Source organism: Peromyscus californicus, unplaced genomic scaffold, assembly GCF_007827085.1.
Source record: "Peromyscus californicus insignis strain IS unplaced genomic scaffold, ASM782708v3 Scaffold_15__1_contigs__length_86483966, whole genome shotgun sequence".
NCBI lineage: Eukaryota > Metazoa > Chordata > Mammalia > Rodentia > Cricetidae > Peromyscus > Peromyscus californicus.
This window is the reverse complement of record NW_026294447.1, coordinates 78,809,867-78,828,908: the sequence shown is the minus strand read 5'-3', so window position 1 is coordinate 78,828,908 and position 19,042 is coordinate 78,809,867. Positions and strand designations below refer to the sequence as shown.

General features: G+C 48.8%; 1 protein-coding gene across 1 annotated transcript in view; it reads right to left on the bottom strand.

The window, feature by feature from the left end:
* Positions 1-19,042, bottom strand: part of Sptb (spectrin beta, erythrocytic) — a 128,035-nt gene that overhangs the window by 70,397 nt on the left and 38,596 nt on the right. The window contains exon 2 of the mRNA XM_052739540.1: positions 4,935-5,136. Within this exon, the coding sequence (XP_052595500.1) occupies positions 4,935-5,082 (148 nt within the window). The 5' untranslated portion in view covers positions 5,083-5,136. The remainder of the gene's footprint in view (positions 1-4,934; positions 5,137-19,042) is intronic.

Below are 19,042 nucleotides of genomic sequence, written 5' to 3'. Positions count from 1 at the left end.
CAGGACCCGAGTGGTAGTGAGGGTTGGCTCTAGGAGACCCTGGGAGCCCGCCGTCTGAAACATGAAGGCTGGAGCCTTGGGAAGGACAGGGATCTTGCCTTTTCAGCTGTCCCCCTTCTCTAACCCTTAAAGCAGACCCCCGAGGGAGAAATGTAGCTACACCAGAGACAGCCATCAAAGGCTGGTCAGGAGGAAGCCTCCAGGCTGCCCACCACTCAGCCACCAGTAGAGACTGATGTTAAGAAGTCGAAGTATGCTTCCAGACCTAAGGGAAATATTCCTTCTGGACCCCAGCACCGCAGGCACACCTCCCACTCCCCACCCCCTACCCTCCACCAAGGTCAAATGCATCACCTCTGCAAGCGGTCTCCCCCCAGCTCCCCCTTCACTTTAATCAGATATTTCAAATCAAAAGTCACTTATTCTAGAGTGAGCTCAGGTTTTTACACACAAGGGCAGGGTAACCAGATGGCTTGTTTTAAGTGAGGCCTGAGGGGAAGAACCAACCATCACACACACACACACACACACACACACACACACACACACACACACACAGAGAGAGAGAGAGAGAGAGAGAGAGAGAGAGAGAGAGAGAGAGAGAGAGAGAGAGAGAGAGAGAGAGAGAATAGGGAGGGTGTTCTCTCACCCGGACAGAAGGTGCACTTCAGAGACAAAACATGGAGTCTGCTGACCTGAGGGTCAGCAGGCAGAGGGTCTGCCGTGCTGGGAGGGGATCTGACCAAGCCTATTACGGTCTGGTCTTGGGCCCCCAAGGGCTGGAGGCAGAGCAAAGGTCTTGAACTAGATGGCCTCATGGAGAGAGGCAGCATCCACACGCAGGCTGGAGGCTAATTTCTATCGTCCTGCGCTACCCAAAGAGTGAGCGAGGAAACGAGATTCTGAGTGACAGCGTGGGAGGCTCCAGGAGATCGCAGGAGCTGTTGGCCTTTTCTCCAACTGCAGCTTCCCCAGGTAAAGTGTGTGCTCCTGGAGGGGAGGGGTAATCAAGGAGGAAGAAACGGGTCCTGAGACAGGCCAAGGTGACTGAGCCGATGATCTTGGGCATTTGAGGTTGAGAAAGGACAGAAAGTATTTCTAGAGAGCTTATAAAATCCACCGTTCACTAGTTTTTTTATATTGATTTTTCATTTTTCATAAACGTTGGCTTATTTGATCTTCACAACCTTGGGAAAGTACCGCCAGCCACTTTGTAGACCGGGACGGCGGGCTAGCGCTCTCCCACGGCAACAGCAACGGAAGGAGACTCACGATTCCGGTCTGGAGCTTGTGACATTTTCCTCCACTCCAGACCTTCAATAGCAGAAAGAAAATGGCAGCTCAATAGACCCAACCTCACACGGGTACCTGCAAAGCAGACTGTCGCCGGCACGAAGAAGCCTTCTGGCCTTAACCTGCTTACAGGTGGTGTGCGGTAGACCACGTGATACGACGGCATCAAGCACAGCTTCCACTTCCTGAGACCCCACTAGGAAGGGTGACCCCTACCTGTCCTGCAAAGATGGCTCCCAAGAGTACGGAAGACAAAAGTTTCAACGAGTTAAAACTGAAGAAATCTGACATGCTCCCCTCTCTCTCCTCTGTCCATCCAGCAGAACGGACCTTCCCAAAGCCCTAGCTAGCTTCAAGCAGAGATCACTCCACATCACCTCTCAGGAGAAAGCCAGCAAACGTCTGGTGTGATTGTAGAGACAATGCAAGGATCCCAGGTTGGCATGTTTCCTTGGTAACCAGGTTTCTGAGTTAAGCTCCAGGCATGGGATCCTCCACTCTGGGAGGGGCAGTGTTCCCTCCCCACGGGGAGCACTCCTATCCTTTGGAAGGTAAGATGCCCTTGCTGGTGAACAGACTTCACCAGGCTCAGCCAACACTAGGGAAGGCTGCTTCCTGATCGACTAGGACTGACTCTGAAGTGTCTCCTATGACACTTCCTCCTCCTCTTTGCCTTTTAACCCATCTCCACCACTTCTCCACTGGCTTGTCAGACCTGCTTGCTGGAACTGGAGGTTCCAGGTTATCCAGGTTATCACGTGGTCTACCGCACACCACCTGTAAGCAGGTTAAGGCCAGAAGGCTTCTTCGTGCCGGCGACAGTCTGCTTTGCAGGTACCCGTGTGAGGTTGGGTCTATTGAGCTGCCATTTTCTTTCTGCTATTGAAGGTCTGGAGTAGAGTGTTGGCTGAGCCTGGTGAAGTCTGTTCACCAGCAAGGGCATCTTACCTTCCAAAGGATAGGAGTGCTCCCCGTGGGGAGGGAACACTGCCCCTCCCAGAGTGGAGGATCCCATGCCTGGAGCTTAACTCAGAAACCTGGTTACCAAGGAAACATGCCAACCTGGGATCCTTGCATTGTCCTCCAGGCCCACTGGAGACACCCCAAACCCTTCTGATTTCCCAGATTACACACAGGCTTCACGGCGAATGTCCCCAGATCATGGCTCATGCCCCCACAAACTATTCTGATTCTATGTATCATCTCCTTTGCTCCCTCATTGCTATTTAATTTATGTGCCTTCCCCACAGTTCTTCTCCAGTTCCACTCTCATGCTAATTAATTGTGAGCACAGTTCATTTTCCCCTAATAGATTATAACGTCCTTAGAGACAGATGTTGTATTGAATTTATCTCTGTGGTTCCCCACTCTCCTTTCGTGTCTAGCTGGGGGGTTAGATTTGAATTTTTGTGGGCATACAACAAATAATTATTAAAATGAAATTTACCTAGGTTTCCTCTCTGTGGTTGATATATTATGCACCCCAATAAACTTATCTGGGGGTCAGAGACCTTTAATCCTAGCCTTCTGGAGGCAGAGATCATTCCAGCTCTCTGTGAGTTCAAAGCCACACTGGAAACAGCCAGACATGGTGACACACACCTTTAATCTCAGGAAGTGATGGCAGGAAGCAGAAAGGTACTTAAGGCATGAGGACCAGGAACTAAGTTTGTTAAGCTTTTAGGCTTTCAGCAGCAGTTCAGCTGAGACCATTCAGATGAGGACTCAGAGGCTTCCAGTTTGAGGAAATAGGATCAGTTGAGAAGTTATCGAGGTGAGGTTAGCTGTGGCTTGCTCTGTTTCTCTGATCTTTCAGTGTTCACTCCAATACCTGGCTCTGAGTTTGTTTTTATTAATAAGACCTTTTAACAATTTGTGTTACACATCTGTCTCTCTCTCTCTCTCTCTCTCTCTCTCTCTCTCTCTCTCTCTCTCTCTCTCTCTCTGTGTGTGTGTGTGTGTGTGTGTGTGTGTGTGCATACAAAGACATACATGCGTTATATTTAAAACAGATGCAAAAATCTGCACAGGTCAGTCCTGCTTCTCATTCTGTCCCTCAAGAAGCATTATGGAACATAGTTACCCTTTCCATGGGCATCACTAGGGCCATTGCAGCCAAATGTAGGCCCAGAAGGACAAGCCAAGTGTTTCAAGTTGGTTTGGTTTATTTGAAGAACTTCAAAGTGTTTAAGCAAAAGGAAAGAGGCACTGCTATTCCATAACCCCAAGGGAAACGAAAGAAGGATTTTGTGGTGTCAGGGAAGGTAAGAAGAGGAGGGAAAAAGTGTTTCCTACAACACACAGGACACAAACGGAGATGACCAAGTCCTGTGATGACAAAGGAGACTGAGATGCCACTGAGTGAGAAGCCATTCCCATGGGGCCTAGGTCCCTGCTCATGCCTCCAGGTTTCCCAGGAACCAAGGTATCTGGGAATAGAGTGGAGGGAGACAAGGAGGAGGACACCTCATGACTGTAAGACAGAGAACTACCCCCAGAATGCACTATGGAAAGGGCCGAGACTTTCTTTCGAGGTGGAAGATGGCAACAACCAAAGATGGTGTTTAGGTCCAATCAGGTAAAGGCCAGCTCCACCCCCGTACCCCCACAACACCACACAGCCCATATCCACCCCCGTACCCCCACAACACCACACAGCCCATATCCACCCCCGTACCCCCACAACACCACACAGCCCATATCCACCCCTGTACACCCACAACACCACACAGCCCATGCAGCTCAAAGTTTCTCTATTGACCAAAGATTTAGGGTTATAATATACATCCTCTGAGTCAAATTCCAGGGAGACAATAGAAACAGTTAAAAAAAAGGGGGGGGGCAAGCGGTGGTGGCGCACGCCTTTAATCCCAGTGCTCAGGAGGCAGAGGCAGGCGGATCTTTGTGAGTTCAAAGCTACACAGAGAAACCCTGTCTCAACCCCCCCCCAAAAAAGGGGTGGTGGTGGTTCCTAAAGACTCAGATCTCAGTCAGTAGGGAGACAAGTCATTTCTACTAGAGATGAAAGATATCCCTCTCACTACACACACACACACACACACACACACACACACACACACACACACACGGTCGGGGGGGGAAGTCTCATTGCTAAGTACTAATCCCAGTTCAAGGATGAGCAGCTGCATGGAGCAAACTCTCCTTCCTAAGGCAGACTGGAAAGGATGCTATCTGCTTTCCATTTCCTCTTTTCATCTGGACCACAGAGACAAGGGTGCTAATTCCTCTCCCCATGGATAGGCAGGGCACTAAGGGCACGGGACAGCTCTTGAACTTGTGCCTGTGTGGTCCTTTAGGCACTCCTTCACCCAGAGTTTCCTCACACTGGGACTTTGGTCCCAGGTCACTTGGGACAGAAACAGATGGCAGAACCCACCCACCGCTGCTGCCAGCACTCCCCTGCTTCTCAGAGCCCTTAGGAGGGAGTGAGGGATTCTGGGACAAACTGCTGAGAAGCCTGTAGTCCCCAGGGAAGGGGTTGCTCTCCGAACTTGGCTTACTTATTTTGGTTACCACCCTACCAGGACTCACGTACAGAGGCTCCACCCTAGCAAGAAGGGACATGGACCTGATGCGGATGGCGAGTGTGACCTTCGGACCCCCACCACCCCAAGCAGTACCTGCCAAGGCCTTGATCCGGGACCTCTCAAAGAGCCTGGCTGAGCTGTTATCATTATCCAGCTCGTCATCCGGGGCCTCCCAGCGGGCATTGATCCGGCTGTAAGGTGGCTGGTTGCCTACGTTTTCAAACTCTGTGGCCGATGTCATGTCAGCAGGCTCTTCTTAGCAGCTGCGCCTGTCTCGGTCCTCATGGAAGGGTCCCTAGGGGGCACAGCAACACAGTCGGAGGGTTAGCGTCCCCTGCTCGTTGTCTCAGTGGAAACTTATTAGGGGACTCCAGCAGACGCGGATCCGACAGGAGCCACGCACTGTCTGTCAGGGCACATTGCTTCCCCCCCGGGGGTCTCGGGGTCCCCTGTTACGGGACATTGCAGCAGAAGTCCCGGCGGCGGCGGCAGTGGCAGTTTAAGAGTGTCGGAGGGACAGAGACTGAGAGCTGCATGCGGCAGGGTCGGGATGGCCAGCAGGTGGAGACAGAAGTCCCAGCCAGCCAGTTTCCTTCCAACCTGCTACCAGGGGGGCTCTGGAGAGCAGCAGCTTGAGAGACAGCTCTCCTGGGAGCCGGAGGCTCGGGGGTCTGTGGGGTGGGCAAAGGAGGAAGAGAAACCCCATTCCTGGGTTGAGGTCAGAAGCCTGCCTGGGGGTGGAGGCAGAGAGAGAGAGGGGAGAAGTTGAAAGGCGACTGAGTCTGACTTCCAGGGAACCACCGGCGGTGGGGGAGGGGGACATGGAGACTGCCACTGAGACTCCAGCCCTAACCCCTGGAAAGCCAAGCTTCTTCACCCCCTTCTTGACAGTGTGAGTAGTTGCTGGAACACGGTCTCCTGTTGAATCCCTAGCCAGACCAAGCAGCCCAGAGGAGCCGGCTGTCCCAGCCAGGCTGGCAGCACCGGGCGCTGTGCACCATGACAGAGGGGTGATTGGGTATGTGGAGGACTGAGTGCCAAGGAAAAAGGAAGTCAGTGTGACTGCCGAATGGTTTCCAGGGAAGTTTGGAAGTACTCATGGAAGGACGGGTGGGAAGGGGCAAGAGCCCAAACGAAAGGGAAAAAGAGCAGGGGCCGTATCAAAAATAAAAATGAGAAGCAGCCAGCAAGAATGAGGGAGCTGACGAGCAATTGGAGGGCGGGAGAGGCAGGGGAGAAAAGTGAGACAGGAGGCTGGAGAGGCCATCTTGGTTACCAATGTCCCTGGCCTTTGGAAAATGACTATCTTCCCTGGTCTGCACGTGACATTCAGGCATCTCCCTGGGAAGTCGGGGAATTCCAAGTTCAAGTCTGTATTTCAGAATGGGGGCCCCCGGAGCCTTCAAGTTCAAGAGAGTAACAGCAGGTGGAGGGGCTTTGGAGGCAAGGGAGGCAGGCAAGTGACCAGTGTCAATAACTATTGAACTCTACATCGCATTCTCGCATACCCCAACACGCACGCGGGCTCACGCCCCTGACGCGTTCCCCAGGAGACCCACACAGGCAGGAAACAGCGCATGCTCATCACTCCAAGCATGATTCAGTGCTTTGGGCCTTACTTTTCAGACTCTTGTCTCCCAGGCTGCTAAATCAATCCCACCACATCCCTTTGAGGTAAGACAGGAGCCAGAATTATCCACCTTAACAGCACAAGGGAGAAGGGACACAGGATGAGGCCTCCCCAAGGTCGTCCAGGGAACTACTGTTGTGGTTTCGTCCAAAGGCCCAACTGCAACCCTGTTTGTCCCCCTTGACTGGACTTGTCTTGGGGATGCATAGGGAGGGAGAACTTGGGGCCAGTGTGCTACAGCTGCTAGGGCTGAACAAAGGTATTTGCCACTCAGGAGAAAGAAAGAGTACCAAGTGGGAAAGCCAGCCATTATCCTGAACGCGGTATACCCCATCATGCTGGGCCTGCGCTCAAGACCACTTCTGTCCCTTTGAACAGCCTGTTCTCCATCATGAACCAGCTGAGATTTCCCCCTCAATTGTCTGAGCGGAGATAGCTGGGAAGGGTTTCTGACTCCTCACGCCTTCACAACCTCCTTCAAGCAGAATGACCACTGGCTTGGAAGTGTGAGTCAGACCGAGGCTGACGGGCTGACCATCATCTGCAGGGCCACAACTTATCCAGTACCCCCGCCCCCCAGAAGGGCCAAGCTGCCAGACACGGGGGTGAGGTAAGATCTGCCCCAAGCACCAGAGGTAACCAGACCCTTGCTCACTCTCTTCATCCTGGGCTATTTTTAAGAGTGGCTGAGAGAGGCCCCGGGCTGCTGCGGGGCTGGGGAGTGAGATTACCTTAGCTATGGCTCCGTAAATAAGTCTGTCCCAGAAAGATGAGCCTAAGCAGGCAGACCAGCAGAACCAGTGTGCGCAACAAGATTGATGGCCCTGGGTGAGCAGCGACACAACAGCAATTCATCCTGCTTAAAAATGCCATCCTTCCTGGGACCGCAGCTCACAGAACACAGCAGCCAGACGGGGGCCCTGCCAGGAATGCAGGAACACACACGCGTGTTTCCGAATACAGGCGTCTAGCGTGTCTGTCTGCTGGCTGGCTAATGGAAGGACCAGATCCTTGGAGAGAGATACCACGTAAAGACAGCACAGAAGAAATGAGAAGGAGGCTCCTTCCTCCTGCCACCTACCCTATTCCCCTGCCCAGGTAGCACTTCACCAGGGTCAAGGGGTGGTGAGGTGTGCCCGCGTGCTCAGGCGAGGATGGCCTCAGAGCATCAGATGTAAGAGCACACGGGGAAAAAGTAGGAAGTTTACCTATGGTTATTCCAGAAATAGACAACACCCTTCACCCCAGGCCAAGATAATGAGCCTGAAACCAAATTCAACCCAGCGCTTTTCAGCGTCACACACGCCTCCTCCCATGGGTATCACCATGACCCTCCAAAGGCCTGACTGAAAGGAACCACTGTGGCTGAAGAGAATAGTGTATGTTGAGGTCTTACAGGTGGACACCTAATCAAATGAGGAGCCACAGAAATGGCATTCAAGTTGACATCTGAGGGGAACTTAGGAAGGGATGATACAATCATAGCTTCAGTGACGTAGGTCATCTGTGCATAGAGAGTGGCCTTCCGTGACTCGCGAAGGGTCCTAATACAGGCCTGAAATTGGACCTCAGGCCCTTGTCAGCAAACGGGGGTCCTACGGGTAGTTCCTAGTGCATTCACTTCCCAGTCACCCCAAAGACCTTCTCAAACCACTAAGCCTCTTATCAAAGTATAGGCGGGTCTTCCCTGTCCCATTTCCAGAGTCCCCCTTATCTGACAACTGCCATCCCCTCTCTCCAGATGATACTGGTAGGACAGGTCCTAAGAAGCTTACCATTCACAGCTCGGTGCCGGAAAGCCCACGGGACTATAACAGCGGAGTGCTCGCTTGCTGAAGGCATGCCCTTAACTTTGAAAATGTCTCGCACAGCCTTTCGTGGCCACCTCTCCCACAGACCCAGAACTCATCTGCTCCTAGGATGGGGGCTGGGCCTCAGAATCCCAGCCTCGCGTGCTTTGCCCAGCTCATCAATGAGGACCCGAGGAATGCCAGGGGCTATAGTGCTCACCCTGTGGGTCTGGGTTGTTTGGAGTCAATTTTCCACCATCGCCCAGCAGAGAGAATGCATTTCCCTCCACCCCCAGTCTCCCAACAGAGTAACCAGCCCTTCCTCCTCTTCTCCTGGTCCCTCAAAGGCACGAAGCTGGGACATGGGGCCACATCAGGCAATGCCACTTTTCCTCAGTGGGGCTGAGGAGGAGGCTGAGGCAGTCCTTAGGACAACGACTTCTTTAACTAGGATTGGACACTTGAGGTCTGTCTTGTCTGACTATATGGTCTGCCCACTACGTGTTTTCTAGTCTGTTCCGTGGCTTACGCTGCTCCAACCTGCTTTTAACCTATTTGGTACTATGGCAACCCAGGTCAGGAGATTAAAGCCAGCAGTTCCCTTGGTTACTTGTCTTCGAATGCATCACCAATGAGGGAAGGTGCCCGTCTACCCCCCCCCCACCCCCCGGCTCATAACTGGACTGCATATGCACAGACACCGTAAAGAAGAGTCAAGTACACAAACACGCACTCACTGAAACGGAATGAGAACCAGTGAGATGCCATCGCAGGACATTTACTCTGTCACCCCCCCCCCCCGCCCCCACTGTCAACCTGACATCTTCACCCACGTAACACAGTTCAGCGTCAATGTGGCTACACAACTGTGCGCACACAGCACTCAGAAAAGCAGAACGTGGTGGTGGTGGGGGGGTGTCAGCACCATGGGGCCGCGGTGAGGCCTCCGTAAATGCCACCTGTGAGTGGCCCTTCAAGCAGGTGAAAACCACCAGGCTTTCTCATCCCAGAGCACTCTCTGCCTTACCACACCGTGCAGTTCACATGCCAACACAGCCCGGCCACACTGACAGGGTGTGGCTTGGGATTCGTGGAGCTCCAAGACTGTCTGCCATTGCCAGCATCAAGGACCCCCACGCATTGGCATTGTACTGGTCTGTCCGTGACTGTCACTGTTTGGTGAGACCTTTAGACGCCCCTGCTCGGCAGTTTCTGTCACTGGGCAGGGGCATCAGACCTACGTGTTACAACTTGCCTGCCGTCATCATGGAAACATCTACTAAGAAGGGTCCCTGGTCGTAGCGCAGCTGCTGCAGCAGGGGTGGGTTGGTGAGGACTCAGCTCTGCCAGTCCTTACGGCGGGGATCTGGTTGGGAACAGGTGCTGCTCAGCCCTGTACGGGGATTGGCTTTGAAGAACAGTGTCGCTCAACACTCCCATCCCACTCCACTGGGGACAATTACAGGGCAGAAGGGAGAGACACCAGTCTTATATGAAGGGTGAGCATGTCTAATCGGTAACACTCCGAACTCTGAAGCCTTTTCAGCTTTACATGATACCGCAAGTGGAAAATTCTATACGTGACCTCATGTGATGGGTCACAACCCACAGTCAGGGTCATTGAAAATACTACATAAAATTCCCTAAGGCTATGTATGTAAGATGTACATGGAGCATACATAGATTTCATATGTAGACTTGGGAACCCTTAGGAATTTCGTTATGTATATGCAAATATTCCAAAAATCAACAAAAAGACAAAAAAAAATCCAAAATACTTCAGGTCCCACACCTTTTGGACAACCGGCACATAATCTTCAAAGATTGGTGTTTCCAAGCTCCGTAGCAACAGTTACAGAAAACTGATACTATAGCCCTACTTCTGCAGACTCCTTTCTGTTGTTGTTAAGATTAACACTGACTTATTCTCTTGGGATAAGTAGTAGGTGAACTGAAAAGGTAAACGTACAGTTTTTCTTTTTTCACTAGGACCTCCCCCCCCCCCAAAAAAAAAACATAGTCACTTCTCCCTGAGGAGAGCTGTAGGAGGTGATGAAGGAGTGAGGCTTCGACAAAGGAGATCTGAGAACAGATTGAAGTAATGAAATTCAATTAATTATTTCTAATAAAATAATTGATCCACAAAGGATCAAATTAAAGGACTCTTAGTATCACGGAGACGGGCTAGACCTTGTGTGCAGCACAAAGAACCTTCTGACCTGCGATTTTCTTACCCAAACTGTGGAGCCTCAGACTCTAATCTTTAGAACTGACTTTCCATTTTCAGGATCTGCAGGAAATCAAGAGACAAGGAAGCCAAGAGACAAATCCAGAGCTCTGGGCATCCTACAAACAACTGACTCAGTTTCTCCTAGTTCCTGTCGTTGAAACAAGGTGGGTTTGTTCATCTGTTTATTTGCCTGTTTGGTTTAAAGAGGAGGGCAGTGGGGACTGTTGTGGGCTAAAAGGGGCTTGGAAGACGTAACAAGCAAATACAATGTGTATGTTGTTTTGTATCTTAGGGCAACCAAAGCTATTTGAATTACAGGCTCAGTTTTAGATGATAACCAGGAGTTCTAGTCAACAGTAATAGGTATGAAATGACATTATGATTATGTAAGAAAACTAAACTATGGTGGTTTGAATGAAAATGGCCCCTGTAGGCTCATACAGAGTGGTACTATTAGGAGGTGTGTCCTTGTTGGAGTGGGTGTGGCTTTGTTGGAGGAAGTGTGTCACTGGAGGTGGGGTTTGAGCGCTCTCTCTCTTTCTCTCTCTCTCTCTCTCTCTCTCTCTCTCTCTCTCTCTCTCTCTCTCTCTCTCTCTCTCTCTCTCCTTGCTGCCTGCTAATCTGGATGTAGAACTCTCAGCTACCTCTCCAGCACCATGTCTGCCTGCAGGCTGCCATGCTTCCCACCATGATGGCAATGGGCTAAACTTTGGAACTGTAAGCCAGCTCCAATTAAATGTTTTCCTTTAAAAGAGTTGCTGTGGTCATGGTGTCTCTTCACAGCAACAGAAACCCTAGCTAAGACATTAACCTACTGTATATTTTACTGATGCTGAAGAACACAGTGGCCAACAAAATATGATATCTGGGATTTGCTTAACCCTGTTTTAGGAAAGTAGAAAACAGAAAGCAAATGAGAGACCTCTAGTTACTGACTTGGGGTGAGATACACATGGGGATCTGTGATGCCATTTCCCCCTGCTTTCTACATGAAAATTCTTGTAAGAATTTTGAAGCTAGCTATGATGGCTCATACTTGGAATCCCAGCACTCAGGAGGCTGAGGCAGGAGGATCGCCATGAACTCAAGGCCACAGTAAGTGTCAGCCTAACCTGGGCTACACAGTGAGGCTCTGGGTCAAAAAACAAACAAAAAAGGTTTTAATAAAATTTATACTTAATGATACACTAAATTTATAAGATAGAGTAGTCTATCTTTCATGAGAGATATAGTTCTAGATCCTCAAGTAGAGGATGCTTAAGACTTCAGCTAGTTCTGAAATATATATATATATATATATATATATATATATATATATATATATATATATATATAACATATATTTGAGTGTTTTTCTCTGTACATACAGATCTATAATAAAGTTTATAAATTAGGCACAGCAGATCAACACAACTAATAAAAGAATAAATTCCAGGAAAGGCGCAAAGCTACACAGAGAAACCCTGTCTCGAAAAAAAAACCAAAAAAAAAAAATAAAAGAATAAAACAACTATAACTATATAGTTTAATAACATTGCCAACATCACTACTCTTGTACATTGGTTCCTTTGAGTAAAATAAGAACTACTTAAATTCTAGACTGTGACTCTAAGAAAGCCAACCTGATTCTAGAAAGGGATACTAAGTGAGTAACAGGTGGGTAGCATATACAGCACGGATATGTCAAACGAAGAATAATAAAATGATTCACGCCCATGTTAGAGCAGGAGGTGAAGATTCCATCATGCTACTCGGAAACAGGATGTAGTTGCAAGCTTACACATATCTTTCTGAAGTTTTCCACTGAATACTTTCAGCTTGCTGTAACCATCGGCATGGAAATCATGAAAAGTGGAGTCACCGGTGAGGGGGCAACTGTCTAGCAGTCACAGCCTGAAATACAAGTGGTGCACAGAATACAAGTCAGCATTGCCTTGTATTAACATCTGGCACGGTCTGGCGGCTTCTGCCTCCCTTTCTGAGTTCATCTTCCACCTGCGTGATGTGTATCCTCCAAGCCTTCTTCCATCTCTTCAAACTTGTCATGTCTGGACCACCTCTGGGCCCTTGTGTATGCGAGGCCTGGGCCAGAGACGCTTTGTGGAGCAACCATGCATGTCTGTCTCTTCCCCATTTCCCAAGCCTCTTCTTAGGTATCACTTCCTTGTGGCAATCCTCTCTGCGCAGTCTAAGGTGAGTCCTCCCTGTCATTCTTGGTCTTGGCACTCTGACCCACTGTTGGAAGTGCTCTTACACATCTGTCTGTTGACTTTCTGTCCACTTTCTCTCTCCTTGCCTAGGCTGTAGGCCCCATGGAGGCAGGCAGTGGCCATGTCCATTTTACTCATTGGATCCTAGTACTCAGTGATCCACCTGGGACACAAGTAGGTGCTCAATAAATAGCATCGTCTTAGCAACCTGCTGTCATTCTGGAGCCCCTCCACCTCCACCCCCCTTATCCCATGTATTCATTTCCCCAGCTCTCCCGCTTATGAGCACGGATCGCTCAGTTACTATCTATTACCACCACTAAGTCCGGTTGTTAAGCATCTGTAGAGCACCTTCCCTTCACCATTCCTTCACGTCCCAAAGCTTTCTCTCCATGTCAGGGTGTCACCACTTCTTGAGCACCTATGGAAAATGTTCCATTTCTTCCTAAGCTCAGGCCTTTCAACCTACCCCTTATAAGGAGGGCACACCCTTCTCTGGAAGCTTCCAACAACACGGTCTGACCCAAAACTACAGCATCTGGGGCTGAGCGCATCTTCTCCCTGTGCTGACTCTGCTCAATGTATCCTGAGCCTCCACGTTACACCTGTCACATCCTATACACTGAAATCAGCTCTCTCTCTCCTCCCGATGGGTTTTTGTTGTTGTTGGCTTTTTGATTTTGTTTGTTTGTTTGTTTTTACAATGAATACATCTTTTTATTTGGAGACACAATATAGAGCAGTTTCTCAGAATTTAATCAGGGTTACCTTTTCCCTCCCACCCACCTTCCTGGGTCTTCCACTGTTTCTAGGCCCAAGAGGCAGTCAAAATGGGATTAAGGATCTGTCCATATCCAACGTGGTCGCTGTCGCTCCCGCTGCCTCAGCCCTGCGCTCCCGGCACCTCTTCTGTTGCAAGACAGCGTGGCGAAAGAGGGATGGGCAGTGACATCGGGGCCCAAGCCCCTGCAAGTCTCTGGGCATCTTAAAACCTTGGATCCAATCCCCGCCCAGTGTCCCCATTCAAAAGACTGACAAGAGCAGCAGCCTCTCGAGATGCTTCCGGACAGGAACGCCTTCCCCATGCCACGTAGAAGTCTTTCATGTCTCCTTCATCATGCCACAGAAATGCCAGTCATGGAATGCTTTCAATCCCAACGTCTCCACCACACAAACAAAAGCAGCTATTTTAAAAGACTGACTTTTAAATAATGCAGAAGTTATGGGTGCCAATGTATTCATTCGTGTTGGAGCTTTTACAATAATTCAATTAAAGCTCATCTTTTAACAGCAGCTCAGGCCCACAAGGGCTCCTGAGGGAACAGGTGCTGGCCAAGGGGTTTTCCCATCCCTGGCCAGGGCACTGAGCCTTGACTTCATGGGGACATCCTCTGGGGACATTTAGGAAGTTGTCTGCAAGACGCAGCTCCAGTCTCAAGCAGAGGTAACTGCAACTTCTCAAGGCCTGGCATCAGTTCCTGCTACGCCCAGTCTCCCAGGCCTTCACAGGAGCATGTGGCCACTCGGCTCTTCAGCCCTTGCTTGAGCTCTGCCGGAGGGGAAGCAAGCCACACTGTAGGCCACACTCCTCAGGAACAATAGCGAACTCTTTGAATGACTGTGAAGCAGAGCTAGGGCTAGGATGTCCTAGCTACTGCCTTGTCTGTTGCTAGGATGAAATACTCCAACCAGAGCAAGTTAATGAAGGGAGGCTTTATTTGAGCTCATCCTTTGAGGGCACAGTCCGTCATGGCGGGGAAGTCATGGCGGCAAGAGTTTGAGGCAGCTGGTTATACTGCATCCATGGTCAGGAAATGGGGGTTGAGGGGTAGCGGAGGGAGGGGACGGTACTGATGCTCAGCTGACTTGCCCCTTTGTATTCAGTCCAGGAACCAACCTCAGAAAATGGTGCCATCCACCTTAGTTAACCTAAACAAAACAATCCCTCACAGGCTGACCTAATCTAGATAGTCCTTCACGTGTGTGTCTGGAGGCTTGCCTCCCAGGTGATCCCAGGGCCTGTCAAGATGACAATCAGCACTAACCATCACAGAAGGGAACCCAGAATTATTAAGTCCCCAATATGTACAGCCCCACTTGCCGCGTGCTCCCCTGAACCAACTGTTAAATCGCATTGTCGTTACTACGGCTCTCATCCCATTCGGTCAAAATAAAAGACCTCGATTGAAATCCTAACTTTTCTGTATCCTTCTACAAGTCACTTAACCACTCTGTGCCTCAGTTTCCCTGAGCTGTTGTGGCACAACTACTCGGCATACCCATATCTTGGTGCCCCATTTTCTGCTCACACAGTTCAGACACATTTTTCGGTCACCCCTGCTTAGGTGAGGCCTGGTGACCACACAGACATGACCTGCATCTCTTCAAGGTCTTAGCCATAAGACTCTTCCCATCCTTCTCTGATGCTTGCCCCTACGTTCCTAGAAATCAGGGCCACAAGACAGGAGGAAACTGCCTTCTTAGCTGACCTGGGAGTAAAGCTTCCTCCTTGGTTCACATCACTTTCCTCACCATAATGTGAGTAAGAAATAAAAGTTCACTTTGCGGTTTCCTCCAGTCCATTCAACAACCACCACATAAACTTGAAGAGGAGATTATACGGAGTTATCCAACTGTGATGTAGAAACCGTATAACTGCCAAGTGGCCCAAGGTGTTACTTACAAAAAAGATGCAGTGTAGCTCAGTTTCAAGTTCGTGAATGTGATCAGTGTGCTCTCATAGTGAAAAGAAAAGGATACAGGACGTAGAGTTCACTGCCATCCTGCTGTTCTTTCTGAGACCCTTTTCCGGGTCACCCTTCTTCATGCAGCCACACGGTCCCAAACTGCCTTAATGCCAGTCCACTGAGCAGACCAACCCTTCCTCCGTCCTCAGACCTCCTGACCTTCCCACTGCCAAGCGAGACCGACCCCACAACCTAAGTCCCGACCACAGTAAGCGTCTCAAAGCCAAGGGAGCTGCTTTCGCTTTACTGGGAAGATTTAGAGAAAGGAGTGTCAAAGAGGCAGGCTTGGAGCCAAACCAGGCCAACGGGTGACAAACGGTCGGACAGCTACTCACCACCTTCAAGTAATGAAGCGGGGTAGCTGTCTATGGATCTGCAGAGAAAGCTCGATCCTGTCTGCCCCTGGAAGGTATGGACTTCTCAATAGACTTTGTGCTAGAACACTGTTCTAGTTACTTTTCCCATAACTGTGATTAAAAACAACTTCAAGGGCCAGGTGTGGTGGTGCACGCTTTTGTGAGTTCGAGGCCAGCCTGGTCTGCAGAGTGAGTTCCAGAACAGCCAGGACTACACAGAGAAACCCTGTCTTGGAAAAACGAGAGAGAGAGAGAGAGAGAGAGAGAGAGAGAGAGAGAGAGAGAGAGAGAGAGAGAAACCACCTTAGAAACACATCTCTGGTTCCGTCTGAAGATTATTCAGATTAGGTTAATTGAGGTGGGAAGACTCACCCTAAATGTGGGCAGTACCATTCCATGGGCTACTGTCTGCGCTGAACACGCAGGAGAAAGTGAGCTAAGCATAAACATTCAACTCACTCTACGTCTTCAACTCACTCTACTTCCTGATTAAAGATGCCGTGTAACCAGCGGCCTCAGGCTGGTCTCCAACTCAAGAGATCCACCTACCTCTGCCTCCCAAATGGTGCGGTTAAAGGCACGCGCCACCACTGCCAGGCTCCGTGGAGATTCTAGATTCAATCAAGTTGACAATAAAGATTGGCCATCCCAGTGGAAGCTCCTGATTAGAGAGTAGGAGCTGTCTGAGGTTTATGTGGCCGGGAGGGTGCGGGCGGAAAGGCTAGAGTTCCTGCCTCGGAGTTCCACTAGGACTTCTTAGCTTCACTGCCCACTTATAAACAAGAGATCGGACGAACTTTCCACCCCTACTCCAGCAGTTCGCATTTTCCTATGGAATCAAGACGAGCACTCGCAAGCTGGCTGCAACTGTTTATATAAATAATTCAATAAATAGCTATGAACTATAGAATCCCCAAATCTATTACTTAGATATAAATATACAAAAAAACATGAAAAATTTAGAATGAAAACTATAAAGGATTCGTGGAGTAAATCAAATCACATGGTAAACCACCATGTGGGTGCTGGGAACTGAGCCCGGGTCCTCTGCCAGAGCAGCAAGTGCTGTAACCACTGAGCCACTCCTTCCAGACCATCAACTGATTTTTGAGAAAGGTGCAAAAGCAACTCAAAGGAGACAGGATGATAGTTCGTCTGATTTCCAACCAATGGTGCCGGAACAGCTGTCCATCCACAGGCAAAACTATGAACTGTAGCCCGTAACTCGAAAGAGCATGGTCAAAAATTAACTCGGGATGAGTTATATACCTAACTATGAAGCCTACAACCATGAAACTTCCAGAAAAAAAGAAATCTTAGAGACATTAGACTAAGCAAAAAAATAATTTAGACACATCAAGAGCATAACCCTCAAGAGACAAGATATAAAAGGAAAGTTTGATAAATCTGACCACTCAAATTAAAGTCATCTGCTCCTCAAACTGCCCAGAGTGGAAATACAAGCATCAGACTGGGAAGAAGTGTTTGCAAAACACGCATTTGATGAGGAACTTCCACATCCAGAAAAATAAATAACTCTCAAAACTCATTAACGGAAAACCAAACCCTCCTGAGAAAGAGCACAAGGTCTCTAAAGACGCTTCCCTAGAAAACGTCTGTGGAGGGCAATTAAACACAATAGAAGAGATGCAAACCAAGGCCACAATAAGATAGCGGTATATGCTTCTTCAAATGGCTTATTACAAAAAAAAAAAAAAAAAAAAAGCGCCCTTGACTGATCAGGATGCAGACGCTGAGACTCCCACATGTCACTTGTGAGACGCAGAACAGCACAGCAACGATAGAAAGCAGTGTGACAGAGATTAAATACGCATTTACCATGCGACCTAGCAATCCCACTCCTAGGCATCTGCCCAAGAGCAGTGAAAACTTCTGTTCGCACACACACAAAAAGTCTGTGCAAATATTTACGGTGACTCTATCATCTAGAAATTGGAAACAACCTAAATGCTCATCAACTGAAGAATGGCTAAGCCAACCGGTACATCCACAAAGGAGAATATCACTCAGTGATAAAAAAAAAAAAAAAAAAAAAAAAAGACTTGATAGGCACACAGCGTTGATGAGTCACAAAAGCATTACGTTAAGTGAAAAAAAAAAAAGACAGAGTCAGAAGGCTTCATGTCATATAATTTGAGGTGTGTGACATTTTGGATAAAGCAAAACTATAGGGACAGAAGCAAATTGATGATACCAGGGATTAGAGTTGGGACAAGAGGCGGGTCCCAAATCAGCATGAGAGAACGGCGGGGGTGGGGTGGGGTGGGATGGGGTGTGTGTGACTGTGGTAGTAGTTACACAACCATGCATATTTACCAAACCTATAGAAATGTAACCCAAAATTCAGGCAGTGCATGTAAATTACACCTGAATAAACCTAAAGATAAAATAACAAAGCTAAAATTATAAATAAACATAAAATATAAACATATAAATAAACATAAAATAAACATATACATTTATGGAATACTTACTGCTTGCAGTCCCACTGTTATTAATGGCCCTGACAACAATAATTTGGAATATTTTTATTACAATTAATTTTTATGTAGAGGGTTTTTTTGAGCAAGATACTGTACTGTGAATATGTATAGAGGAGAATTCCAGGGATGGAAGAGATGGCTCATGGGTTAAGGCACTTTCTGCTCTTGCAGAGGACCGGGGTTTGATTCTCAATCTACACATGGGGGCAGGGACTCATGTGGTCAGGAATCCTCAGGCTTGGGCAGCAAGCCTTTACCCACTAGGCATCCCGCCTTCTTGTCCACCTTATATTTTGAGACCTGGTCTCTCTCTGAATCTGGAGCTCCCCGGTTCTTCTAGACTGCCTGGCCAGCGAGCACCAGAGTCCTCCCTCAGCATCCCCAACCCAGGGCACTGAGATTACAGGCATGCCTGGCTTTATGTGGGCGCTGGGGATGGAATTTCGGAACTCAGCCTTGTGCAGCAAGCCCTTTACAGACAGAGCCATCTCCTCAGCCCAGAGCAGTGGTTTTTTGAGGTAACTGGTTATATTTATGGTTTAAATGTTTCAAATAATCTCTTATAAATACAAAAAAAAAAAAAGAAGGAAAAAGCCTTGAACGTCACAAGGCTAATACTGACTGCTTCAATATCCTGCAATTGTTTAATATCCACCCTGGACTTCGGTGAAATTCAGAAAGCTGTGTTTACTCTTCGGGGAGATCAGTTCCCAAAAAGAACCTCCTTGTGACTA